We start from the raw sequence: 26,190 nt of genomic DNA, 5'->3' as shown, positions 1-26,190 counted from the left end.
TTAGCTCTATTTGAAGAACACAATAAGCAATAAATGCCAAACTTTCAATTACTAAAAGTGACGGTCATTTTTTTCATGTCAAATTGACTTCTTCTCGTCCTATTTTGCGTAATGGTGCCTACGAAAAAGAAAAGCAAAGAGAATAACATCATAGCAGTATCAATGAGAATATTTCCAGGGCACTTTGCCATGATGATTGTAAATGGACCAGTGAATATCATACCAAAAAAAAAACGGGCTAAAAAGAGTAACATTAATGGCATCAATCAATTCTGCAGTACTACGAACGTGACACGAAATGAGAGAACTACATGGGGTACAACATCTAGAGCAAGAGCACCTCGAAGCTGTTAGCGACTGCGATAGAAGTGTCAGACGCAACAGTAATTTTTTTTTCTGTGTTAGGAAAACCTCAATACAAATTGCATGTTTCTCCGTCGTTTTCTGAGCGATCGTGCGTTCTACTAGGAAAGTCCCTTGTGTTTCAAAATTTCGAGAGAGTTCGAGTTTTATATAATTAGCACAAGTTGGATCAAAGAGCAATTGACGACACGTTGGGGAGGGCAAAGACCACGAGTTGAGATGACAGAGAAGTTAGTACCAAAGAACGAGAAGCTACAGAAGATTGGGTTGCTCTGTGTATCGCCGGGCTTGCAGGAAGAAGGATTAGATAATAAGATGCTGAGTACCATAGAGACTTCAAAGGCGATTGAAAAGGATCAGAAGTCTGTTGTATCGAATCTGTCGCTATCTTCTTCCAGTTCTTCAGAGAACAAAGATGTGTCTCATTTGATTGTACAACAGAATGAAAATAATGGTAAAGTGGAAGATGTTATAACATCAGCCAAGGAGGATAGTGAGGAACCAGAAGTAAAACAATCAGAATCACCCTCGTCACTATTGCAATTATCTCAAAAATCTTTGAAAAGGAGTAAAATCCCGCCTCCAATAGGTATACCTAACAGTAACAGTTCAAGTAGAACAAACTCTACGGCGGCTTCAAAACCATCCACCGGAAAACAATCTGCAGGTATAAGCAAACCAAGAGTGAAATATCTTGGGAAGACACCTAAATTCAGTAATAGCATCGCTAACTACGCACGAATCCCCCGCACTGCATTTTTACCCAGCACCACAAGTCAACTCTATATGACGCCATTCTCACACCAGCCACTGGCACCGCCTCATCCAATGCAATTCCACTATCCTCCATACAGCGCATACGGAATGTATCCATACATGCCCAGAAACTCAACACCATACTACCAGGATTTCCCACCAATGGCGCAATCCATATACCCTGCCACAAGAGGGCAGAGTCAGGAACCAGAGGAAAGTGAATTCGACGACGAAGACGAAGAAGAAGAAGAAGAGGAGGAGGAGGAGAGCGCAGACCTCGCCATCGAAGACGGAGCAACACCTACACCAATATTCACAAGACATCCAATACACAACGATACAATCAGCGGGGAAATCAGAATCATGCAGGACCGTTTCAGCTTCGATTTCAATTTGAAAAGCGAATCTGTAGACAGAAAGATGTTTCTGAGCATCTGCAACAAGATATGGAAAGAATCCAAGGAACTTGCCAGAAACAACCGGTCGCCACGCTGATCACCTACCCACAATGGACTATCAAATCATATTTATCACATCATATAAGCCTCAAAATCTGAGTACTCAGAGCCTATATATATAAAATATCACCTTCAACGATGTGACGTTTTTTATAGCATGTGTTGTGTCTTTTTTCGCAAGAGTTGGCCTGCATTGAAAAAAAAATATATAGAGATGGATGTCAGTTGGAATAGTGAGAGTCTTTTAAATTGTAGTCGTTATCTTCCATACAAGCAGCCAGCTTCGGTCAATTAAGCACATTTGTTTTGAAACACAATGGTATCGTTTGCCTTGATCTCGTATAAACTGAGGAAGAACCCATTTCTGCTGGTAATTTTGCCAATTATTTCGATTTTGGCTGTTTTCCTGATATTTATTAGAAATGGTGAACACCCAATGTTAGGTATCGAAAATCTATCAATATCAAATCACAAGTGGGCACATGAAGTAGAGAATACGTGGTATTTCCCATTCACCAACAAGTTCAAGATGCCTAAATATTCTTACAAGAGAAAGCAAAGCAATTGGTTATTCAATGATCATGTCGATGATATTATACCTGAAGGCCACATTGCACACTACGACTTGAACAAATTACGTTCCACTGCTTATGCTGCGGTTAACAAGGAACGCGTACTAATTTTAACACCAATGCAAACGTTTCATAAGCAATATTGGGAAAATTTATTACAATTAACTTATCCACGCGAATTGATCGAACTAGGATTCATTATACCAAGAACCAAGACAGGGGAAAATGCCTTGAAGGAGCTAGAGATAGCAATTAAGAAAGTTCAAAGTGATAAGAAGAATCAAAGATTTGCCAAGATTACAATTTTGAGACAGGATTCACAAAGTTTTGATCAGTTAGCGGAAAAAGATAGACATAGCATTTTGGTACAGAAGGAAAGACGTGCTGCTATGGCTCTAGCCAGAAATGAGTTACTATTTTCCACTCTTGGCCCTCATACTGCATGGGTCTTATGGTTAGACGCTGATATTATCGAAACTCCACCAACTGTCATTCAAGACATGACTTCTCACGATAAATCTGTACTGGCGGCAAATGTTTACCAAAAATATTTTGATAATGACGAGAAAAAAATGGCCATCAGGCCCTACGATTTCAATAACTGGCGAGAAAGTGATATTGGACTTGAAATCGCAGCAAACATGGATGAAAATGAAATTATTGTGGAAGGTTATTCAGAGATTGCAACGTATAGACCGTTAATGGCACATTTTTACAATGCTGATGGCCAGGTTACGGATGAAATGGAGCTTGATGGTGTTGGAGGGGGATGTACATTAGTTAAGGCCGATGTTCATAGAGACGGTGCTATGTTCCCAAATTTCCCATTCTACCATTTGATTGAAACTGAAGGTTTTGCTAAGATGGCTAAAAGATTGAATTACGGAGTCTTTGGTCTACCAAACTATTTAGTTTATCACATTGAAGAATTTAATACCTAAGTCACATAAATAAAGATACTATATATATATAATATTAAAATTTGGAAATAGAAGCTAAAAGGGTACGACTTTGGTTCTTTTTTCATTTACGAGTTGGGGGCCTATTTTTCTTGTTTCTTTCCAACCTTACTTGGAGCCAATCTAGAGCATCTTTAACACCATCACCATTTAAAGCACTCATTGGTAAGACACGGCTGTCTCTTGCATTAAAATGTTCAGCAATTTGGTTAAAAATTTCTTTAATATCTTGAATTTCCATCGTATCCGGTCTATCCTGCTTATTTGCTAACATTAAGATAGGTATTCCTTCGACGTTATCATCTGTTATCAGCTTTGTCAATGCATCTTTACATTCATTAATTCTAAGATTATCTGTACTATCGACAACGAATATGATTCCATGGCAATTCGGATAATAATTTGACCACATGGATCTTAAAGATTCATGTCCACCAATGTCCCAAATCTTCAAATTAATTGATTTATTTATCGGTATTATGGCGACATTTTGTCCCACCGTTGGTTTAATTCTATCAGCAGATTTCGAGGCTATATCATATTGTTTTTTCAATTGCTCTAAAAACGTAGTCTTACCTGCGTTATCGAGACCCAATATGAGGACTGAATACTGTTCCTTTTGATTCCAGTTCTTATACAAACCCTTAGCTAAATGAAACATAGGAATACATCCATTTAAAAAGTTTAATACTAATAATGGCAAACCTTTGTTATTAGTATTATTTTTTTTTTTTAAGATACTGCGGACAATAATATATATACATATATATATATACAATATTTTACTTAGGCATCGAATTCTAGTATTATAAAGTTTTCATCACTACACATTAAATCATCAATCGTCGGAATATTATCATCTCTATTTTCATTTTTAACAACTTTACCACTAATCCAGTTTAAGTTTTTTAGAATTTTATTCAAATAAATGAAATTAAAATTCTTGTTAAGATACAATCGTATTTTAGTGCATTTAACCAGATCTGCAAATTCTAAGAAAATCAATAGAACGTCTTTGAAATGATTAACCAGGTTTGGAATATCTGTATCTTGGATCGTGATGTGTAGTATGACATCGGATGTAACTTTGCAATAGATCAGATTATTTAAAAAATCGGGTAAATAGAGTAAATTGTAGTAATCGCCAATATTTCTCCAAAATGACAACGATGGTACGGCTGATTTAGCATAATTGACTTTCCTATTGAATCTGTCAATTAAGTATTTTCTAAATTGTAAAAAATCCACGTTTTCTACCATAAATTTAGATTCCATTAGAAGTATGACATCCCAATAAAATTCAACAAGCTGATTCATAGGGACATCACTCTTAGGATCGATGTCACGCACACCAATCACGGAAGCCATTCGGCGTCATAGAATATCTGCATACTTGCAGTGGTACTATTTCATTCACTTGTTTCTTTATAAGGTTTCTTATGGGGAATGATACCGATATCGACTCATCGATGAACCCACCTATACTAGCCCCGCTAGTCAAAAAATTTATGATCTTGGACTCTTTCGTCCTTAACGTATCCTCAACTGAATCACTCATCATTCCTAACCCACTTACAGTGTGCTCAAAAAGGAATTCTGTACAGTTTGTACCAACCTGTTTAAATACTCTCATATTAAATGCTACTTGCATCGCTTTCATATCCACAGTTATCAAGAAAGAAAGGAAATTCGACTTTTCCCGGTCACGTGAAATTCCGGGTCAACATGCCAAAACATTCACTTTGACTTCATTCAGAAGATCTGTTTAATAACGACGATGATGAGACAGTTACGGCTACGGGTGCTAGAGAGCTCCGAATGGGTGTATGGGAAATGGTTCGAGTAGCGAAGAGTGTGTTAGTTTTGTCTTTGGGTGAAGTTGTCTGATCGAAGCTTTCCTGCCGGGCCTTCAGCTAATGGTAGCAACGCTCCAGGACGAACATGCAGATGTTTACCATCTTATATATTGCTATGTGATGCACTTAAGAGGGACTGCCAGTTGGATGTCGATTGGTTGGCCTAGTATGCCAGTATCGTTCACAGCGACAAAATGTCTCGAAGATGTCCCATCGACCCAGTTTATCGGTTCTTATACGACCCAAGTATATACGATTTAAATAGCAACTATGGGCCATTCTTGCCATAAATCTACCACTCTTTCGTAGATACAGTTCGAATTGAAGGACAACCATGACCTCTTCATTGACTATAAAGAAGGATTTCCCACCGTTGAAGAATGATCTTATCCTAAGGACATTGAAAGGAGAAACGGTCGAAAGGCCACCATGCTGGATAATGAGACAAGCTGGTCGTTATTTGCCAGAGTACCACGAGGTAAAAAACGGTAGAAACTTTTTTGAGCTATGTCAGGATGCAGAATTGGCCTCTGAGGTCACTTTACAGCCAATTAGAAGATATGAAGGATTAATCGACGCTGCTATCATTTTCAGTGACATATTGGTTATCCCACAGGCTATGGGGATGAACGTTGAAATGATCGATGGCAGAGGTCCCGTTTTCCAACATCCTATCAGAACAGTACAAGATATTGAAGATGTATTAAATTACGAGGTTGCATTGGAGAAGAGTCTCTTATGGGCATTTGATTCAATTAGACTCACTAGAATGAAATTGAATGGTGAAGTGCCACTGTTTGGCTTCATCGGTGCACCATGGACGCTTTTAGTCTACATGGTAGAGGGTGGTTCAAGTAAGATTTTCAGATTTGTCAAGGAATTAATCAATACGTACCCAGAATTGATTCATAAATTATTGAATAAGATTACAGACGTGGCAATCGAATTTCTTTGCAAGCAAGTTGTTGCTGGTGCCCAACTGTTACAAGTCTTTGAAAGTTGGGGCGGCGAACTTTCTTCAATGGATTTCGATGAATTTTCGTTACCTTATTTGAAAAGGATCAGTGAAACGGTACCACAAAGACTCAAAGAATATGGTGTAGAGGATAAGATTCCAATGATCATCTTTGCTAAAAATTCATGGTACGCTCTTGATAAATTGTGTGGCTTGAATTTCGATGCTGTTTCCTTAGACTGGTCATGGGACCCCACATATGCAACTAAAATTAACAACGGTCGTGTCACTTTACAAGGAAACTTAGATCCAGGTATCATTTATGGTAGTGAAGAGATCATTTCTAAGAAAGTGGAGCATATGATAACGAGCTTTGGCGGTGGTAAAAGACATTATATTGTTAATTTTGGCCATGGTACCCATCCATTCATGGATCCAGAAAAAATTAGATTCTTCTTACAAGAATGCCATAGAATTGGATCTCAATAGTTTTGTATATATTGCTTATAATTTGTATATCTTCGTAATTGGAATTTTCAACATCAGGCATTGATCTATTCTGAAAAAAATTACTGAAATTGCCACTATACAAGCTCGAATTTCAATGATCAGATTCTAAGTAAGATAAGATCATTAGATAGAACCAACTAGGCATGTCTGAAGCCAAGTTTAGAAAGAACGATTTATATGTATACGATTTATCAGGGGAAGTCAGAACTTCACTACATTTGATGTCTTTCGATCAAAATCTAAATGAATGTGACGCCGTTGCAGTGGAACCGAGCATTTTAGACGCCATTCCAATTGAAAGTAAGATAGTTAAAGTTGATCAAAGTGCCAATAAGTTCCATTGTAATGCCTGTAATCTGGATTTCGAAAATCAATTGATTCAAAGAAAGCACTATCAAGCGGAGTTCCATACATTAAATATAAAAAGGTCTCTAAGAAATCTACCACCTATCACTTACGATGAATATGATACCTCTCAGAAAAAATATGATCCTCAAGAGGAAACTTCCTTGACTGATATCAAGGAAACTAGTGAGGAAAGTTCAGATGATGGTTCAGATAGCACTGAAAGCGAAACTGATGAAGAATTTGAAAATGAGTTCAATGAAAAGATCAACATATTTGACGATTTATCTTCGAGCAAGACCGTTAGTCATTTAAGTACAAAATCTTCGCAAATATACTACAAATCAAATCTTTTAGCAGATACAGAAGCGTTTGGAATTTACAAGAACATATTCAGCCTGAAGCAGTTGGATCATCCAACATCGGCAATTAATAGCTGGAATGAAGATCTTGAATATTCAAGTAATGCGATATCCGCTCTATTCATGATTGGAGGTGGCCATTTTGCTGGGGCAATAGTATCCCATCAACGAATGAAAATAGGTAGTAACTTCAATAGAGGTAAAAATTCAAAAGACTCTTTGCAAGAACATGCAGTGATATTTTTAGAGCATAAAACCTTCCATAGATATACTACAAGAAGGAAACAGGGTGGCTCCCAATCTGCAATGGATAATGCAAAAGGTAAAGCCAATTCTGCAGGGTCCACACTACGTAGATATAACGAAGCTGCATTGAAAACAGATGTACAAAGTCTATTGAAGGAATGGCAACCATATTTGGAGAAATGTGAAAACATTTATATTAGGGCAAGAAATGCCAATGATAGGAGACTATTCATTGAAGAACCTTCAACACTTGATAAGCATGATGCAAGAATCAAATCTTTTCCATTCACCACAAATAGGCCAACAATACATGAGTTGAAGAAAGCATGGTGTGAACTAACATACCTTAAGACAGTGCCCAAGCCAAAGCCAGAACCTGTCAAGAAAACCGAAGTTAAGAAAGAAGTATCGAAAACTGAAGCTCCAAAACAGGATAGGGCACTTCAAGAATTATCTCCTGAAGAAAAACATACAGAAGAGTTAGTTTCTTTACTAAAGAAAGGCAGGGCGCCGTTACTAATTGCATATCTACGCAAATCCAAAGTCGATGTTAATGTCAAGCTAGAACCGGAATCGAAATACATGTACACTCCTACCATGTTACATTATGCGTCACAAAATGGTCATAAACGAATGATTAACGTGTTACTTTCGAATTTGAGGTCGGATCCTCGTATCAAAAATATCCATGGAAGAACTGCATATGATTTGAGTAAAAATGAGACAATAAGACAAGAGTTCCAAATAGCCAGGTACAACTTGGGCGAACATTTTACAAATTGGGGTGAATCCCATGTGGGTGAACCATTGAGTAGAGAAGAAGTTGGCGAGATAAATAAAATGAAAGAGGAAAATGATAGGAAAGAAACCGAATCTCTAATACAAAAAGAACTAGAAGCCGCCAAAGAAAGACAGAAACTTGAAAAGGAAGCGAAGAGAGGTCCAGGCCATAGATTAGATGGTGGAAAACTTGTTTCAATAGAACAAAATTTGAATTCGTTGACTGATGAACAAAGAAGGAAACTGATGAGAGAACAACGCGCAAGGGCAGCAGAAGCCAGATTACGTCAAAACAAGTAAGTTGAATATAAGTATATACTTTAGTGATAATCAAATCGATATGAAGTAAAACTTCTCTTTTACAATAGCTTAAATCCAAATATGTATATACCTGCTATACATTTTGTATAATCCAAAAAAATCTATTCAGGGTTGAAATCAAAAAGTGTCATAAACTATTATTCATTTTTAATTATTCCATGATTCTTGGGAAGTGATTTCAATCTTTTGCACCTTATTTGCAGCATCTTCTTCTGCAGGTTCTAATTTTGGAACTGTCAATGTTAGGATACCGCCTGAATAGTCTGCCTTGATGTTATCAGCATCAATACCTGGTGAGTCGGGCAAGCCAATAACTCTTCTAAATTTACCGGAAGCACGCTCTTGAACTTTGACTTTCCCCTTATTATCTTCTGTTAAGGTGGCAGGGATCTCACCAGTAACCACAATTTGATTTTTCTCTTTGTGATATTCCAGGTTAATGTTTTCTTTACCCTTAACACCTGGCACAGTGACCTTCAATTCATAGTTCTTATCGTGATCTAAAATATCCACTGGAGGAGCTAAAGTAGCCGAGCTTCTCAAGTTATTGACAGGGAACAATGATAAATCATTGTTAAACCAATCATTAAGATCGTTGAATAATCTAGGACGCTGATATTCGTCACGTCTTACTAATTGACTGTTTAGGTCCTCGTTTTGATCTCTGTCAGTCAACGTTCTACGCTGTCCCTGACGATATGGTCTGAAATCAGGATCTAACAATCTGTTGAAGTATTGAACTTCATTGTTAATCGAATCAAAAAAATTGTAGAATGGATCAGATGACATAGCTTACTTTGAAATGTATTTAATTAAACTTACTAAACTTCTTATTGTTTAATGTGTATGGTGTGCTATGAAAAACAAAAGATTGTTAAGATCTATAAACTGGGAGTCTCACCCTGTATTTATATGTTTACAAAACATCACTAGGGATATTGCATAGTATATATCAAAGATTGCTTTCGTACTAAGCAGAACTTTGTAGAAACATTTAGAACTTATCCAAATTAAACTGAACCTGAATTTGAAGGGTACCTATGGGCTCCTTACCATTCTCCCAGGCTCCTCATAGACTCCTACTTTTTCCCATTAGAGTAGTTTAGGATGTTTTGTGATGGTTTTACCAGAGATATCTTCTATTCTGCGATGAATGGTTTCGTGGTAACCATGGCAACATTCCTTGCCTTCCTGTCTCAGAATTCACCGCAGCGCAAGCAAAGAATTTCTCGAAAAATCTAGCAAATTATTGGTATAAAACGTTGCGGATATTAAGTATATTAGAATTATATTATGAGTATTATTAATTATTGGTAGCTATTATTTTCTGGACGAATAGAAAGTGATCATGATGCATGAATATTATGAGACGTTCAAGTTTTGAGGGGAGGAAGGGGCCGACCAGGGAAGACTAGTAGAATTCCAGCGGTGTTCTAGAAAAGGCAAATGAGGCCTCTGACTCCGGGTCAGATGCTTCTTTCATTTCTAACCATGCTCCTCCGTCTTGTTTATCATCTTTTATTACGTAGAACGATTTCTTCTTTGGGCAGCTTGTACCTATTTGGCTGGAACTTGCGGTCTTTTCTAATTGTTCATACAGGAAGTCACGAATGTTGCTATCAATAGCAGAAAAGACCGAATCAACTGAAGATATACTGGAATTAGAGTCACTCCTAACGTTCGATATCGTGGCTGTAGTACTACTGCTACTACTATTCTTCGCATTTCTGCTATTAGGACCTAGACGAGGCACAGTCAATTGTCCTTCTTTTTTATTTCTTTCATTTACGACAAGGACAGTTCTTCTCAACCTGCTGTCACTATGGGACGTTTGTATGTTATCCTTAGACAGCGACTCTACATTTCTGTGATTATTTCTTACTCTCTGTAGGTCATTTCTTGGGGGCACCACCAAAGAATCTATAAACATAGACTGTCTTTTCCTTCTACCATCAGAAGAATTCAAGTCACTTCTCGTACTGTTCCTCAACATATTTCCACCAGTGTATCTTACCAGACTTGTATGACTTTTACTAGAGGAAACTTTTCAGCAATTTTTATTATTTATATTTATAGCCTTTTCATTCAGGAACACACAATTTTGTCCATTCGCGTAAATTGAACAAAATTCTATTTTCGCGTTTAACACGTTTATATTTTTCAGCTGGGAAAGTCAAGATAGTTGAACAAGGATGTGCTACACCATCTACTTGCGTACTATGAGTGGCTAGCCATATTACAAGCATGGATTCCGCATATTTATACTCGGTAATAGCTGTAGTATTAACTGTTTGCAACGTTCGTCTCATCTCTATACTGCCCTTCACCCGTACGAATAATGATTATAGGAGCAACAAAAGATCCACTCAGTTGACAAGCCATGAGCCCAAGCCGTTGCATTTGCTCGTGTTCCTGGGCTCTGGTGGCCACACAGGTGAAATGCTTCGTCTTTTGCAAAATTATGAGGCTCTTCTATTAAACAAGGACAATCACTTGTATGTTGGATATTCTGATAATGAATCATTGGATAAGCTCAAGAAATTAATGAGGCAGTTTCCTACGTTCTCTATAAAATGTTACCATTTCAAAAAAGCTAGAGAAGTAAACTCCAACGTTCTCCAGAGTATTGTCAGCATTTTACAAACTTTAATCACTTCCTTCAGATACATTTTGGAGATTAAACTCTCTATGTTGGGGAAACCACATCTAGTTCTATTGAACGGCCCTGGAACATGTTGTATTATCGCAGTATGGGTCAAATTAATAGATTTTTTCTGGTTATTCACAAGCTCGAATATCGTCTACGTGGAATCATTAGCAAGGATTAATACGTTAAGTTTAACAGGTAAAATTTTGAACTGGTTAGCAGATGAATTCATAATTCAATGGGAACAATTGCATGAAGTTGTCCCCAGAGCAAAATATTTTGGTATACTAGTTTGAAGCATCTGCATATATATATATAAATAAAAACTAAGGAGAAAAAAGTTCTATTTTTACTAAAGCAAATCATATAACATTAATACTATATTCATTCATTGGACTATAAAATAAGTAAATACAACTGAGACAAAAAAAGTGACTTTATAAATTATTTATCATTTTAAAAAACTTCTTATTTTCTAGTGTTGACAATGTCGACGAATTCTGGCTTTAAAGAAGCACCACCGACTAAGAAACCATCAACATCCTTCTTGTCCTTGAAAGTAGAACAGTTAGCACCGTTAGCAGAACCACCGTATAAGATTCTGATCTTTTCAGCAGCATCAGCACCTAATTTTTCAGCTAAGAACTTTCTGATAGAAGCGTGAATTTCTTGAGCATCATCAGCAGTAGCAGCTAAACCAGTACCAATAGCCCAGACTGGTTCGTAAGCAATAACGACGTTGGTCCAGTCGTTGACTTCAGCAATGACAGCGTTTAATTGTCTTTCAACAACTTGTAAAGTGATACCGGCTTCTTTTTCTTCGAAAGTTTCACCAATACATAAGATGACACCAACACCGTTGTCTAAAGCGAACTTGGTTTTTTCAGCAACGATCTTGTCATCTTCGTGGAAGTAAGTTCTTCTTTCAGAGTGACCTAAGATGACCCACTTAGCACCTAAGTCCTTGACTTGGTCAACAGAGTTTTCACCAGTGTAAGCACCAGAAGCCTTAGAGTAGGTGTTTTGAGCACCGACGGAAAGTTGCTTCTTGTTAACTAAGGAGACAGTGTAGTCTAAGTAAGCAGCTGGTGGGCAGACAACAACTTCGACATCTTCAGCTAAGGAAGCGCCGTTTAATCTTTCGACAATTTCCTTAATGGATTTTTTGTTACCGTTTAATTTGAAGTTACCACCAACGAAGAAAGTTCTGGCCATTTTTATTGATTTTAATTATATGTTTTTATGAGATGAGAAGAAAGCAAGAAATAGAAGAAATTATTAGTTAAAGGCAGATACAATCAATTAAAGAATACTTGAATTTTTTGCTTTTCTATATATATGAAAGCAACATGAAATATTGCTGCCGTCTCACTTTTTTTTTACAAAATTTTCACCGTGATGTGATGCTAATTGAAAGTTGATACTTTAGTGGAAGTAGTGTGAGCTTCTGTATAGTTTTCTCGTTGCAGCTGCCGGTAGTAGGCTCATCAGGGAAAGTAGACTAATCATCATTAGGCAGTAAAATTTGGGCAGAAGAATGCGCTTCTTCTGTAGGAAGTAATGAGCTTGTTTTAGCGAAGAAACCACGCGGATGACATGCATGCGCACTATTGGAAATGTTGGCCAGTGGGAAAAAAATTAGAAGAAGCCGATCGAAACTGTGTGTTGTATGGGTGGTGCTATTTTCACGACTTAAATGAGGTCAATGGTGCTCACGGAACAATGAATGAATTGAGGATGGCATGAGCATTTCTCCGACTGAATAATCACTGTATGGAATATCAAATGCCTCAATAATATCTATTAGTAGATGAATGTTTATATAAATATATAGATATGTTCGTGTCGTTATTTCGATGAAGTGGGGCTGTTGTTGCACGGAGTTACATCCGAACAATAGCTTTCATTCTTCGCAATTTGTCCATTTCGGCAGTTTCGTTCTTAGTATATATCTATCCAATTGTTCATCTAATTCCATGACAATCATGCATCCATTAGGCACATTAGTGAATGATTCAAATTCTTCATACGTCCACCTGAACCATTTCATTAGGAACACTCTTAAAAAAATACCATGTGTGACTAATACTATAACATCCCTAAGCTTTTTAGATTGTCTTTCTTCAAAATGTCTGAACATGGTCTCTTGGAAACTGGCTACTCTATCATAGACATCGGCCGCACTTTCACCTTGAGGGAATCTAAAAAAGAAATGTCCATATGATGCCCTTTTCTTTAAAACATCTTGCATGCTATTGATATCCTGATAATTACCAAAATCTTGCTCTCTGATACGCGGTTCATCTTTGATTCTATATTTAACATAAGTTTTATCAGCTGCCTTTTGCGTAACTGTAAATGATGAGATATCGTTTTTATAATCACCACTTGACTGTGTCCCCATAGGCCATTCTGCATACTTTTGTTTACCGTAAGGTTGATATGAACCACCTTCACATGGACGTACGTTACAATTCAATTCGTTGTATTCATCCAGGACGTTCAGCACACCTTTTAAAGTTTCTCTTGTTCTCTTATAAGGAGACGTGTAGAACACAATATTTTCATCCTTATTATTACATATTGGACCGTAACTTTCTAATGGTAATGTTCTACATTTAGATTCAGGTAAAGTATATTTTTCAGATATCTTGTTCGCTAAGTCTCTATTGTCTAAATTTAGAACTTTCAGCAACGCCGCACCTGCTGAATGCGCCTGTTTCCAACCTTCCTTCGTTAATGGGACTGTATGGTTTGATATGTACTCGTTCACAGTTTTATCTTTATTGGAAGCACTCTCTCCGTGTCTTATTAAAATGATTAATCTCGGTTTCTTCACTCTATGGAAAGTGATGTTATCTCCATTTTCTATACTCATTCTTATTTGTGCTCTTCTCGGTTAACTCTCGGTTGATATACGTTACAAATCAAAAATGTATGCTTCAAGTAACCTATTCTGAACTGATGACCAACTTTTATAATATTTTTTTGTCAATAATACTGACACGGAGCCTCGGAACATCCTCAAGTTCCGTTTTGATGAGAAAACCCGTCTCACTCGATACCGCATTGTAAGAAAATGCTGATATAAACGAGTCGACGAAACACTAATTATATATGAATATGCTGACGTATGAAGCTCATCGAGTGTATTTAGAATTGTAGACAAGACAAGTTTGTTAGCTTTCGAAATTATAAAGCAATCCCTTCTAGATTTATACGCACACAATAGAAGACTAAGAATCGTCTCATAATGTCATTTACATGCTTTCTCGTGACGTAAAAAGGGAAGTCGCGATAGCGGGCTATACATTTCACAGTTGATAGAGATTCATTTCTGCAGTTCAGGTTCTGATATATTCTCTCCTGTTGACAGTTCGCGATGTCAAAGCTTTCTCTAGGGCTTTTTTCATAATTCGAAGCAAGCTCAAAGTCATTACGAATCCTATTCGAATTAATTGAATACTTTTACAGAAAGTTCGTCTCATTCAGAATTGAAATCGTTAAACTTTTGCCTTGGTTGAACATATCCTTGAAATTGAAGCTAACCCAATCTCATTCATCTGATTAATGGACTCCTTCAAAAGCCCAGGCACGGCTGTCTCAGCTTCTCCAGAGTTTTCTCTCCCAAGGAGAAGATATACAATACGACCTGTCAGATTTACAGCTAATGTCATGGCGCTATTTTTTTATTCAGTAGAGCTGCAAGGGAGGTTCTGAATAGCCCTGATACGGGGAGGATGACATCACACTCAGACGTAGACTTATTGACATGTCGTACTCCTTAACCAAGAATTCAGCTGCATGAAGCTGCTACTCCCGCCCAAACTAAATATAACCCTTCAAACTCTTCTTTGCAGGAATTGCAACACCGACAGGCGACCCAGAAAGGTTAAACATATAATAGAGTCAAGATTTTTCTTTCACCTGTACTGACTCTGTCACTGGTGACAACTATGAATTCTATCGTTATTACTAGTTATTTGATGCGTATTTCGATGATCGTTGTACAGGGCCCTTCGGTAATACCGCTCACCGTGTCCGAAGCGATATATATTTTTTTTGCATTTCGAGGTGAGTTTTAAAGTTGCGACCGGTAGGTTTTGGTTACTAATAATAAGTATGGCAAGCCATATAATTGAAGGAGCTGACTAAATGTTTGACAGCCATTTCATCTTATTTAAGTCGATATAAGTTTGACATGAATTGTTCTTTTTCTCTGCGAAATGACATATTTCAATATGGTACGTTTAAGGATCATAAATTGATATAATTTGTCACAGTAACAAAATTCTCTACAAGGAAATATGAAACTACAAATTTGATAAAAGTTGAAATGACAAGCTATCCATTGATGGTAAAAGAAGTATCTTTCAAGGGCCAATGAAAATTAAGAGTAGTTGGAAAGGAAAAAATCATGTCAATATAGGGCTGATTTTGCCTAGCTAAGAGGTGACGCGTTTTGTTGAACCACACGTAAAATTGCCTCTAACTCAATGGATCAATGGCGAATGTTAATATGGGTTAAACGCTCTGAGAGGAAGATTTCATTTCATTGAAAGTGATGGCCCTCTTCAATGGCCAGAACTCGAATTCTATCGGTAAGTTTATGTCGTCTCATTTTTTTCTCATGTTCACACAGGGTGGGATTCGTTTAAACCAAGATCCCATGTGAAGAGAGTATGAAATTGGTCGACTCCACGTGCTTGAGATAATAATGCACAGGGAACGATACAATAGCCATGGTCCTTATGAGTTTCTATTCTCTTAAAACAAGAAAGTGAAATAATACATCACTTATTATGATTAGAGTTTTCAACAGATTAATCCAAAAGAGGCATACGGGGAAAACTGTATTTACTCAGCCGATAACTGTGCCTGTTTGGAGTCTACTTTTTATTCTTCACAGTTTCATAAGCTCACCTAATTTATTCGAGACACTAAATTTTTTTATTTTTTTTAAATCCCGAAATACATCGGTGTTACCGCATTAGTCCTATGGTTTGAGGAGGAGATTCGTTTCAATTGAGAAACAACAAGCTAGGATTCAAAGGCAACACACCCTACTTGGTTTCAGGAGGAACTTGTTATGAAGTTCATAGAACCCTTCCTGCGTGCCTTTCAGTTCTGATCCGTGGCCGGCCTCATGCAAGATTTGGAATTATTGTCACCAGATTTAGAGTCACATTGCATTACATGAACTACGAAACTTCCCATAATGGGGGTATCGACACTATATGTTAAGCTAGTCTTGATTTCAGGCTAGTAATAACTGGCGTTCCTTAGAGGAATATTTAATTTGTCATACACAAAAAGATCCAAAAAAAAAAAGGAAAAAGAACAATAACTTCGGAGTATAGCTGACACGATAGTGTGTAATTCCAAATTTAAATAAAAGTATAAGTAATTCTCACACTGCTCTTCCAGATGTCTAGGATCAATACACAGTTGTTTTAAGTTTCAAGAATTCTGTTCTAGAGACGATGTGTGCAGTTCTACTCTCCATATGCTGCTCTGTTTTTTTACTTCCGCTATTCCTGCTTTTTTCGTGGCGAGACAACATTCTCCCAAGTAATCTACGTTAAGTAGTTTAACCTTCTATAATTTAGTGCCTTCATTGGGAAAACCTTCTGCGATCTTTCTCCAGGCGCCAGGCTTTCTACATATCAAGGTACCAACTTTTTTTTTTACCGAAGAATTCGGAGAAGGAGAAAAATGATCTTCTTCATGCATGCGTAAGAGATTAATCAACAAAAGAGAATCGTGCAGGAATTAGCACATGCTGACATTCAATTTACATCGCCGTTTTGATAGCCTTTTATTTATCTGAATGTGTCTCTGTGCTGGTAGGCAAGAAATACTTCGGAATACGATGAAAGATCAATTAGTAATAAGCTACTAGGGGAATCTAGTGCACATGTTAGAGATACTTAAAACGTAACGGAGAAGACTCTTGAGCATGAGTTCCACCGGTTATAATGGAGAACATGATCGGGTGCATCGTTAGTATGACCCGCGCTTTTATCTGTATTGAGATTAAATAATTCTAATTTAATCTTTTCGTAAGCATATTGTTTCTTTCGTTTCTTTTATTATGCACTAATTCTAGTCAATACTTCTCATTCTTAACCATAGAAAAATTTAGTTCTACGATTGTTGTAAGTGCTAGTAGATATTGGATACTTTTTTTCTCAAGAATATCTCTGTTTAGCTGAAAGTATTTAAGTTATCAGATTTCTTTCTCATTTTAGGTATAAGATTAAAAACTTCTTTTTCCCCTCATATTGGACCTTTTCTGTACCCTCCATTGTTCTGCTTCATTGATATAAACTCAGGGAAACTTATTCATTATCTGATTGAAATATATTAGTGCTTAAACGTCAGATACGAACATTATTACTGGTTGTGAATATTATCTCTCCCTTTGCTGTCCGAATACAGAAGATTTCAAGACTAAAACCATACTATCTATATATTAACCTTACATCATGCATAGCACATTATTCGACGCAGAAATAAATCATAAATTGTCTCAAAATATACATGATGACTTTGATCAACATATTGATAGAATGGGGGCTGGGATCATGTTTGGAACGATTATAAATCAACCTACACCATATGAAAATGTTTCTTCGGACAATATTGACCGTGTTGACGGTCAGGACGACACCATAGGCAATATCTCTGAATATAGCTGTGCTTCCACAAGTAACAAAAATGAAAAATCTGAATTACTTCAAGGTAAAAAGTTTGCTTACACTAACGAAGCAACTTCTTTCTTTTCCAGTATACTAGAGGCCTTTGATGATGGCATTCCTCTTAATACGCAAAGGTTTGATGGATTCCAAGACGCTGAAGAAAGATGGCAAGATAAAAATTTGCCCTCAGTCCCAATGATTTCTTCAAATAGTTTCATTTATTCAATCGCTGGGACAGCGTCCTCTGCCGCTATTGACTCTCATGTGTCGCAAGAAATGCAAAATCTTCTTTCGCCTCACGTAGTTAACCATAATAGCTCCGCTGTATCTAAAGAGGCTCCACCTATTTTGAATAAAGATGTAACCTCTCCAATTTCTCCTCAAATATTCACTTCTCCCACGTCAGCTACAGTCTCTTCTTCAGGTAGTGAGTCACCTGAAGAAGAGCTTCTGCCTGGAAAAGATGGTTTATACAGGAAAAAATATTGCTGTAACGTTTGTGGGAAACGTTTCAAGAGGCCCTCTTCCTTGAGTACACACACTAATATACATACTGGAAAAAAACCATTCCATTGTCCCCTGGCAAAATGTACAAAGACTTTTAATGCTAGGTCAAACATGTTGAGGCATTATAAAGCTCATTTCAAGTTAGCGTCAGGCGTATACTTATTACCAAATGGTGAAATAACGGCCAATCAGCCATCAACAAAGCAACTTCTAGTCCCCTCGAAGCGTATAAATACTCGTGGGAACTATGTAGCCGTGATTCCAAAGGTATAGACATTGCTTTTGACGTTAAAAAAATGCTTCCCATAATTGGAACAAGTTTTTACAAAGAGCAAGGGAAAACTACAGCCATTTCCTTTCAGTTAAAATAACCGATTGAATTCTTTTGAAGTGTTTGTAGAAAGAGACATTTAACTTATTCTATTCAACTATGTAATAATATTATATCAAAAATTAAAAATTTCATTATATTTACATATTGATTTCGGAATTGACTAGGTTTTCATCTTCTCACTTGGTAAGGTTTTGTTTCGAATAGATAGAGTTGCATTTCGAAATAACCATTTTGTTCTGTCATCTTATTGTTCACAGAGTTAAAAAAGCCAGACTCAAGTTTCAAGTAAGTATCTGCTAAACATTCCGGGTGTCCATATGTCTTATACATCGGTCATTAAACGTCATTGTAGAAGAGATAGGAATTGTTTGCCTTAACCTTCGAGGTAAGTCAGTGACATCAGCATTCACTTGCCTTTTGACCTCTCCGGTCTTCGTCTTTTCTTTTTGCGCTTGACTACGTGACGTGCCTTAAACAACTTCAGCCTGTCACTCAGTTCGGAATATTCAGAGAATGTTCCAGAGTCACTAATCAATTCTGGCAGATCAAACAATGCATCGACCTCGCCAAGCTACCTGGACTATAATAAAACAGATGTATCGCACTGCAATTATCGGCACAGTTTTGACCATTGCGCGATATCATATAGTTTACAAGATGAGTGTGTTTTTTTCTGAGACTAGAGAGGGATCAGTTAGTGAAGTTTACCAAGCTGTCAAGATGGAAAATGCACAAGTATTTACCAACCCTTGCGTTTTGAATGGAATTAGAATTTTAAAAAATATGTACTTGATTGATTAATATATAATATGACTAGTTGGAAGAAAGAAAATAAATATGCAACTGGAGCATCTTACAGACGCTTTTATATATCTAAAATTGAAATTGTAGCTTCTCTACTAGACTATCAATTGCTTCAAAATTCAAATTATTGTCTGCAAATGAAACGTGTCTTTCGGTTAGCATATGCTCTTTTAAGGAATAGTATTTAACTCTGCAATTTTCACAGTACCCGGAGCTTTTAGGTGCTTGCTCTTTATGTTCTACTACAACCTTTATGTTTTCGTTAAGTGATTTCTCCTCCTTGGTTTTATCTTCCCTTTCAGTGTTAGCCTTTAATTCTGTATTCGTGAATGACGTTTCCTTGCGTGATGTATAGGCGAGAAGCTTTTCCGGAAGATCAAGTTCCTTGGATCCACTTTTGATATTACGAGAGACCTTTCTAAGGTTTGACGTTCCCAATCTTCTGTCTACCACTAATCTGTTTAGGCTTTTCAGATTTTTACTCATGACACTTGCCTTTGTCGGTCCCAACCCATTACCAAAGGAGGTAGCAACATCGTTCGACTGATGGACACCACTAGCCTTGATTTCATATGGCATTCTAGATGGTTTTTTCACAGTGCATAGGTCATCAGGATATTCTTCCGTTTCTTGTCTAATAAATGAAGCCAGCACTGGATGCTTTAATTGGGGTGTTGGATGTTCTTTTTGTAAAGAAGTGTTTGCGGATCCCCTATTTATATTTGTTGATGCAACCATAGCAGCTTCAGTGGTTATAGGTTGGACTATAGCTGAAGTGAATTCATGTATTTTAGAAGGTTTTGGTTCGGATTTGTAATCATCATTTTTAATATGTTCCTTATCATGAAAATCTGATTCTATAACTGCTTTGTATCTTCTCTTTTCAGCAGTGACTTGCTTTTTCGTCTCTTGCCACGTATTGTAAGATTGTCTTGAATCGCAGCATGCATGTGGAAGGATGGTTAAACCTTCATCAAAGGCGGAGTTTGGTTCAGCATGATTTTGATACAATTGACGTAACCTTAGGGCATATTTCTTATTAATTTGATCTCGCTCGAATCTTTTCAACACTCTTTTATAAGAAGTTTCATCACATTGCCTATCCCCTATAAATGGGCATCTACCAAAAGTACCCATTTTGAGAACTGGATAAGGTAAATCATCGTCATTAGTTAGTTCATTTGGTTTCCATTCCAATGTTACTATTGGTGCCCACGTCTGCCATAGATCGTACATATAAACATGAGGATATTTGAAATAATGTGTATCATCTCTTTTCGTCCTTGGATCTCTATCTGTTGGACCATATAACTTTTCATTTTCCAATAAATTTGACAATGTTGGCGTCGCTATTAGGGGTTGTTTATTCTTCATAACTTCGTCGAAATCGACATCTAGATTTTTTAAGAATCTGACAGCCTTCTCGTAGCCCCATACTTTCATATAATTCCTTTTTGCTCTTTTCAAGATATCAGCATCATTCAGTGAAGATATATGATCTGTGGATCTAGTTGTTATGACAATAGTGACAGTAGTATCAAAAAATTGAGTTATTTGAGCCCCTAGGGATATAAAAGCGCGTCTTAATAACTCTTTTTTCTTATCGAGACTTCTCTTTGCATGTTTAGTGATATCAATTTCCACGGTAGTGTCAAAATAGATCTTAGTATCACGTTTCATAATTTTCTTCCAATTATTTTGCCAATCTAGTAATTCCTTTGGTGTAACTTTTGGATCCATGTTTCTCAAGGCAGCAGTGTTGCTTACCAACACCGCGCCCTCTATAGATCTCCCTCTTTCAATCTTTGGTTTCTTTTTCAAAGGATCATTAGAAGATTGCTCGTTACTATTATTCTGTATAGCAATTTCCAAAGATCGTTTAGCCTTCGATAACTCCATGTTATTTTCGAAATTGATTAGACTAGGAGTCTTTAAATTCGTGTGAGTTTCTTTTAGAGGCGATCTAAGTGCATTTTTTGAAGGTGATACCATGATTAGAAACGACTTACTGTTTCTCCTATGCCAAACAGAATGATGCCTTGTAGAGGGTATGTATTCCACCGGATGTGAGTGAGAATTGTGAGTTTCCTTGTAGGATGTTTCAAGAACTTCTTAGTGATAAAATATATCTGATACTTTTGCAAAGCATGGCGCGTAAACAAAGCAAAGCCTGAGAAAAAAAAAATTGGCGTATATCTCAAAAATCGCGTGTTTAGCCCTACCCGGACGATCCGTCTCCACTATAAAGCTACTTGGCTGTGAGGGCATGAGTGGTGGTAGTAGTAGTAGTAATAATAACAATTATGGCTGATGATAAAGAATAGTTAGAGATTCATATTCGCTTACATTAAAGATTCCTTCTTTGTTTCAATCTCAGAAGGAGAGCTATATACATCTATACGTTATTATATAGTAAAATATAGAGTTGTAGGATTAAGCTTGAGTGAAATATTCTCGCTTTAGTATTATGATTAACATGATGAAGTGCTTTGTGAAAAAAATAGATGCAAAATAAAAAGAGAGGTATGAGGAGATAGCCAAATCAAATGGGAAAAATGAAGGGTACAAAATAAAGGTATCTGCGACATATACATGTCTGTATTTTATTTCATTTTTAATGTTTTATGATATTAATAATGGTACTTCATGGGAATTATTGGAATGTATAATACTTTATTTTGTGTTGGGAGAGTGAAAAAAGAAAGATTTGTAGATGATAAGGTTGGTATTTATTTTTTATCCATTCGTTCAATTTCTTCAACATCTTCACTTTCATCTTCCCCCTTTATTGGTTGTTTTCTATCCATTACACTATCGTTATCCATAGAATCATCGTCATCGTCATCGAATTCTATATTTCCATCGTCATCATCGTCATCTCCATAACCTTGGAAATTGTACACATCATTGTCGTCATAATTCATCGAGTTACCATCAAAATCTGATAAATTTTGATCATCATCACTATCGTACCAGAAATTTTCAGAAAGATTATTTTTCTTTGTATCTAATTCATTGATATTTGTATTACTGGAAGAGATATAAGCAGATTCTGAAGTTGGCATTATAAAGCCTGGTGGGATATCTTGTTTTGATCTTTCAACTTCCATCTTGACTCTTTGTTTATATTGATCTGGATTTTTTCTATAATCTACAGCAGCATCGACATTTGCTGGTGATGAAATATTTGGATCTTCTAATAGGGAGACTATTGAAATAAGTACACTTTCCACAGTCTGCACTGGAGACCAAGTTTCAGCATCTGGCTCGTCTGTCATTGGATCACCACTTTGATGTAAGATTGAAATGCAGAGTCTACCATCTCTGTAGACGTTTGGATGATAAATAGCAGGGGTGAAACGGAACTGTGGTGGGCTGAAGGGGAAATCGTCGGGAAACCTCATTTGTGCTTTGAAGTAACCACCGTGATAGATAGAGTCTTCATTTAGTACCATGACCCCGATATTCCACACGAAGATATTTGAATCGTCATCTAATTCGATATTAAAAGATGGAATAGCTTTCTTTGGATCAGTTAATTCTCTATATTGTCGTAATAACAAACTTGCGGCGGTACTTTTACGTGAACTCATGATATTACTAGAATGATAATGGTGAGGGGGGATATGTAGTAGTATATTTTAAAGCTTTAACCTTTTGTGTGTATTTGTTATATGTGATTTGATTTCAAAAAAGAGAATGAGATCAGTAAGTGGGAACTGTTGTTTACTCTCTGTTGGATGAAGAAGTTTGAAACCTTTTTATTAAAATATCACAGAGAAAGGTATTCAATATCAAGAGATAATAATATATTTAATTGATTGTAACAAGTGGTTTGATTACAAACCACTTAAATTTTTAAGTCAAACTTCCAGACTGGCAGCGGAATAAGAGGAAAATTTTCTTTCCTCTTCCTTTTGCTGGGCAAGTTTTGTGAGGAAATTTTTGCCTGGGATTTTTTGGCCTCTCCCTCAGGAGCGTGAAGGAGGACAGAGATAGACAAAAGAAACCAGCCGAAGTGGCTGACAGGTTGACGTTGGGAAACGCATAGCTAAGAAAAACGAAGCACATAGTTAAGACGCAGGGTGTGTGCCGTGTATTCAGCTATTTCTTAATCGGCATTTGCCCCCATTTTGAGTGCTAACCCGGAACAGCGAGAGGAGACGGGTGGCAAGGAGGGTCAAATTTTTAAAACTGTGAGGGTTGTATTACCCGGTCTCATGCTTCTACATCGCCAATTCTTCATTACTAACGGTCAGCAAGCACTGGATATCACCCAAGCGTTTAGCACTTTTCTCTACAATGCATTTATATCCCTATCATGTGATATCGCAATCCTAGAATGTGACAACTACTCAAATATCGTCGGGCGGAAGGGACCCCCCGCCATGTATATGTATATATACTAGTAAAACATCAGTTTGTAGTCACTTCGAAGTGCGTGTGGGGGGGACAAGTAATAATTGACGCCTTGCTCCGGATCAGTCAGTCATCTGACACTGTACTCTTCTATTCCTTCTCTTTCACATGTTCCCCGATCTAGCAAATGGTTCGATTTGTGACAAGTTTTAAACTATATTACAGGAGAAGGAGAGTAAATGGAGCCCGCTACGGCAGTCTGGTCCTGATCTAAAATGGAAATGTTTCTCGATAATTTTCATTTTGGACTCATTTCATTCTCTTTTTTTTACCCAAAACTGCGTTATTTCTTATTGTCTCTTCGGAGACCAAATTCTAAACTGTCTTGGAGTTTCGGACGCTTTGCACAGAAATGCCCCTACATACAAATCAATATTCCATTGTGCGGTCATATCCACCATAATGTTTACAACCCCACCCACCCTACGACACTTTCTTCGATCATGCATGCTACGTATGTGTAGCCCTCCTATTTCTAAATGAACGGTGCAAAGAATACTACACTACACTCAGTATCATCATCTTTTATTATGATCCGTTTTGCCTCCTCCGTAGTCGAAAGCAAAACGAAGCAAAAAAATATATTGTGATGGCTTGTCTTTGATTTCCTAATTCTATTTTTAAAACAAAGCAGCACCACTGAATACTCAATGAGGTGCTGCCATTTTGTTTTCTACATCTTGGATCATTTTTTTTTTCTTAATATAAATATATATCACATTTCAATCTTCCTGGCTTTCCAAAACTGACCTTTCTGCCTCTTTTACTTGTTATTCCCTCTTTTACTCATTCAAACTTACATCCACTCGCTTCATCACCATGCAACTAAACTCAAAATTAGCTTTAGCCTCAGTATTGAGTGCTTCCGCTTTAGCAGGTATGTCTATCTTTCTTTCATAATCACATGTATAATTCGTTTCTCGAGAAACGAATTATACATGTGGCTGGTGCCTTGTGAACTTCCCTCTTTCGGACATCGCGAAGAAAACGACGCAGTTCTATCGAAGAAAGTTAACTACAGTGCCTGGCAATGACTAGTCCTCGCGATATCTTAATACTAACAAGCTCATATTAGCCACTAACTCTACAAGCTCAGTCCCATCTTCCTGTAGTCTAGGTTCAAGTGCTACCGCTACTGCTCAAACCGATTTAGATAAATATTCCGATTGTGAAACTCTAGTAGGTAATTTAACCATCACTGGTGACTTGGGTTCTGCCGCTTTAGCTAACGTCAAGACCATCGACGGTTCTCTAACCATCAACAATGCCACTTCTTTGACACAATTCTCCGCTGATGCCGTCGAAACTATCACCGGTGATTTGAATTTGCAAAGTTTAACTATCTTAACCTCCGCCTCTTTCGGGGGGTTACAAACCGTCGATAGTATCAATCTAATCACTTTACCAGCAATCTCCACTTTTGCCAGTAACTTAAAGAGTGCTCAAAATATCTACATCTCCGATACTTCTTTAGAATCTATCGATGGTTTCTCCGTCTTAAAGGATGTCAACGTTTTCAACATTAATAATAACAAATACTTAACCTCCATTGAATCTTCATTAGAAACTGTCACGGACTCCTTATCATTCTCCTACAATGCTGATGAAGCTGCAATCAACTTCGACAATTTGGTCTGGGCTAATAACATTACCGTCTACTCCGTTAACAACGCTTCTTTTGCAAAGTTATCAAACGTTAACGCTTCTTTAGGTTTCTTAAATAACACCTTCACATCCCTATCATTGAATGCTTTGGAAACAGTCGGTGGTACTTTCACTGTCACTTACAATGACGATTTGACTAAAATCACCGCTAATAACTTAACTACTGTCAGCGGTGCTTTCATTCTTTCTAACAACACTGATTTATCCCAAATTGACGGTTTCTCCTCTTTGAAAACCATTGGAGGTGCTCTAGACGTTGTAGGTAACTTCAGCACCTTAGATTTACCAAGTTTAAAATCAGTTAAAGGTGGTGCCGATATTGAAACTCACGCCACTAACTTCTCCTGTTCCGCTTTCAACAAATTACAAAAGAGTGGTGCAATTGAAGGTGACAAGTACGTCTGTAAGAATGGTGCTACTTCTACTTCAGTTTCTTTATCTGCTACATCTACATCAAACTCTAAGAGTTCTGCTACTGGTTCTGGTTCCAACGCTGCAGCTTCTGTTTCTTCTGACGGAAGCTCTTCGTCCTCTTCATCCAAGTCTAGTGGTGCTGCGGCTGCTCAATACGCTCCAGCTTCCTCCTTCATGGGTTTTGCTGCCGCTGTTGCAGTTGCATTATTGTAAGTT

At 37.2% G+C, this 26,190-nt stretch overlaps 15 protein-coding genes across 15 annotated transcripts; 7 read left to right on the top strand and 8 right to left on the bottom strand.

Moving 5' to 3' along the window:
- Positions 1 to 582: 582 nt before the first annotated feature.
- Positions 583 to 1,614, top strand: DIG1 (Dig1p; the record flags this gene model as incomplete). The annotated part of the gene is made up of 1 exon (XM_003958636.1): positions 583 to 1,614. The coding sequence occupies one exon, from the start codon at positions 583 to 585 to the stop codon at positions 1,612 to 1,614; it is 1,032 nt and encodes a 343-aa protein (XP_003958685.1).
- Positions 1,615 to 1,893: 279 nt separating this feature from the next.
- On the top strand, positions 1,894 to 3,090 carry MNN9 (mannosyltransferase complex subunit MNN9; the record flags this gene model as incomplete). Its single annotated transcript, XM_003958635.1, has 1 exon — positions 1,894 to 3,090. One exon carries the CDS (start codon positions 1,894 to 1,896, stop codon positions 3,088 to 3,090), a length of 1,197 nt encoding a protein of 398 aa, XP_003958684.1.
- An 82-nt stretch (positions 3,091 to 3,172) lies between these two features.
- On the bottom strand, positions 3,173 to 3,769 carry ARL3 (Arf family GTPase ARL3; the record flags this gene model as incomplete). The annotated part of the gene is made up of 1 exon (XM_003958634.1): positions 3,173 to 3,769. One exon carries the CDS (start codon positions 3,767 to 3,769, stop codon positions 3,173 to 3,175), a length of 597 nt encoding a protein of 198 aa, XP_003958683.1.
- Positions 3,770 to 3,894: 125 nt separating this feature from the next.
- On the bottom strand, positions 3,895 to 4,666 carry OAZ1 (Oaz1p; the record flags this gene model as incomplete). The annotated part of the gene is given in 2 exon segments (XM_003958633.1): positions 3,895 to 4,452; positions 4,454 to 4,666. Coding segments are annotated over 2 exon segments (771 nt in total).
- A 632-nt stretch (positions 4,667 to 5,298) lies between these two features.
- HEM12 (uroporphyrinogen decarboxylase HEM12) lies at positions 5,299 to 6,408 on the top strand (the record flags this gene model as incomplete). The annotated part of the gene is made up of 1 exon (XM_003958632.1): positions 5,299 to 6,408. The coding sequence occupies one exon, from the start codon at positions 5,299 to 5,301 to the stop codon at positions 6,406 to 6,408; it is 1,110 nt and encodes a 369-aa protein (XP_003958681.1).
- Positions 6,409 to 6,572: 164 nt separating this feature from the next.
- Positions 6,573 to 8,462, top strand: VMS1 (Vms1p; the record flags this gene model as incomplete). Its single annotated transcript, XM_003958631.1, has 1 exon — positions 6,573 to 8,462. One exon carries the CDS (start codon positions 6,573 to 6,575, stop codon positions 8,460 to 8,462), a length of 1,890 nt encoding a protein of 629 aa, XP_003958680.1.
- Positions 8,463 to 8,630: 168 nt separating this feature from the next.
- HSP26 (chaperone protein HSP26) lies at positions 8,631 to 9,272 on the bottom strand (the record flags this gene model as incomplete). The annotated part of the gene is made up of 1 exon (XM_003958630.1): positions 8,631 to 9,272. One exon carries the CDS (start codon positions 9,270 to 9,272, stop codon positions 8,631 to 8,633), a length of 642 nt encoding a protein of 213 aa, XP_003958679.1.
- Positions 9,273 to 9,894: 622 nt separating this feature from the next.
- On the bottom strand, positions 9,895 to 10,476 carry KAFR0H01330 (uncharacterized protein; the record flags this gene model as incomplete). Its single annotated transcript, XM_003958629.1, has 1 exon — positions 9,895 to 10,476. The coding sequence occupies one exon, from the start codon at positions 10,474 to 10,476 to the stop codon at positions 9,895 to 9,897; it is 582 nt and encodes a 193-aa protein (XP_003958678.1).
- Positions 10,477 to 10,727: 251 nt separating this feature from the next.
- Positions 10,728 to 11,426, top strand: ALG14 (N-acetylglucosaminyldiphosphodolichol N-acetylglucosaminyltransferase anchoring subunit ALG14; the record flags this gene model as incomplete). The annotated part of the gene is made up of 1 exon (XM_003958628.1): positions 10,728 to 11,426. One exon carries the CDS (start codon positions 10,728 to 10,730, stop codon positions 11,424 to 11,426), a length of 699 nt encoding a protein of 232 aa, XP_003958677.1.
- A 172-nt stretch (positions 11,427 to 11,598) lies between these two features.
- Positions 11,599 to 12,345, bottom strand: TPI1 (triose-phosphate isomerase TPI1; the record flags this gene model as incomplete). The annotated part of the gene is made up of 1 exon (XM_003958627.1): positions 11,599 to 12,345. One exon carries the CDS (start codon positions 12,343 to 12,345, stop codon positions 11,599 to 11,601), a length of 747 nt encoding a protein of 248 aa, XP_003958676.1.
- Positions 12,346 to 13,033: 688 nt separating this feature from the next.
- Positions 13,034 to 14,008, bottom strand: DET1 (acid phosphatase DET1; the record flags this gene model as incomplete). The annotated part of the gene is made up of 1 exon (XM_003958626.1): positions 13,034 to 14,008. One exon carries the CDS (start codon positions 14,006 to 14,008, stop codon positions 13,034 to 13,036), a length of 975 nt encoding a protein of 324 aa, XP_003958675.1.
- A 3,610-nt stretch (positions 14,009 to 17,618) lies between these two features.
- KAFR0H01290 (C2H2-type zinc finger protein) lies at positions 17,619 to 18,611 on the top strand (the record flags this gene model as incomplete). Its single annotated transcript, XM_003958625.1, has 1 exon — positions 17,619 to 18,611. One exon carries the CDS (start codon positions 17,619 to 17,621, stop codon positions 18,609 to 18,611), a length of 993 nt encoding a protein of 330 aa, XP_003958674.1.
- Positions 18,612 to 19,545: 934 nt separating this feature from the next.
- DBF4 (protein serine/threonine kinase activating protein DBF4) lies at positions 19,546 to 21,468 on the bottom strand (the record flags this gene model as incomplete). Its single annotated transcript, XM_003958624.1, has 1 exon — positions 19,546 to 21,468. The coding sequence occupies one exon, from the start codon at positions 21,466 to 21,468 to the stop codon at positions 19,546 to 19,548; it is 1,923 nt and encodes a 640-aa protein (XP_003958673.1).
- Positions 21,469 to 22,205: 737 nt separating this feature from the next.
- Positions 22,206 to 23,069, bottom strand: CDC34 (SCF E2 ubiquitin-protein ligase catalytic subunit CDC34; the record flags this gene model as incomplete). Its single annotated transcript, XM_003958623.1, has 1 exon — positions 22,206 to 23,069. The coding sequence occupies one exon, from the start codon at positions 23,067 to 23,069 to the stop codon at positions 22,206 to 22,208; it is 864 nt and encodes a 287-aa protein (XP_003958672.1).
- Positions 23,070 to 24,714: 1,645 nt separating this feature from the next.
- On the top strand, positions 24,715 to 26,187 carry PST1 (Pst1p; the record flags this gene model as incomplete). The annotated part of the gene is made up of 2 exons (XM_003958622.1): positions 24,715 to 24,772; positions 24,971 to 26,187. The coding sequence occupies 2 exons, from the start codon at positions 24,715 to 24,717 to the stop codon at positions 26,185 to 26,187; spliced, it is 1,275 nt and encodes a 424-aa protein (XP_003958671.1).
- Positions 26,188 to 26,190: the final 3 nt, after the last annotated feature.

Source organism: Kazachstania africana, chromosome 8 (assembly GCF_000304475.1).
Source record: "Kazachstania africana CBS 2517 chromosome 8, complete genome".
Taxonomy (NCBI): Eukaryota; Fungi; Ascomycota; class Saccharomycetes; order Saccharomycetales; family Saccharomycetaceae; genus Kazachstania; species Kazachstania africana.
Note: the sequence above shows the minus strand (reverse complement) of the source record. Positions and strands in the feature narration are given on the sequence as shown.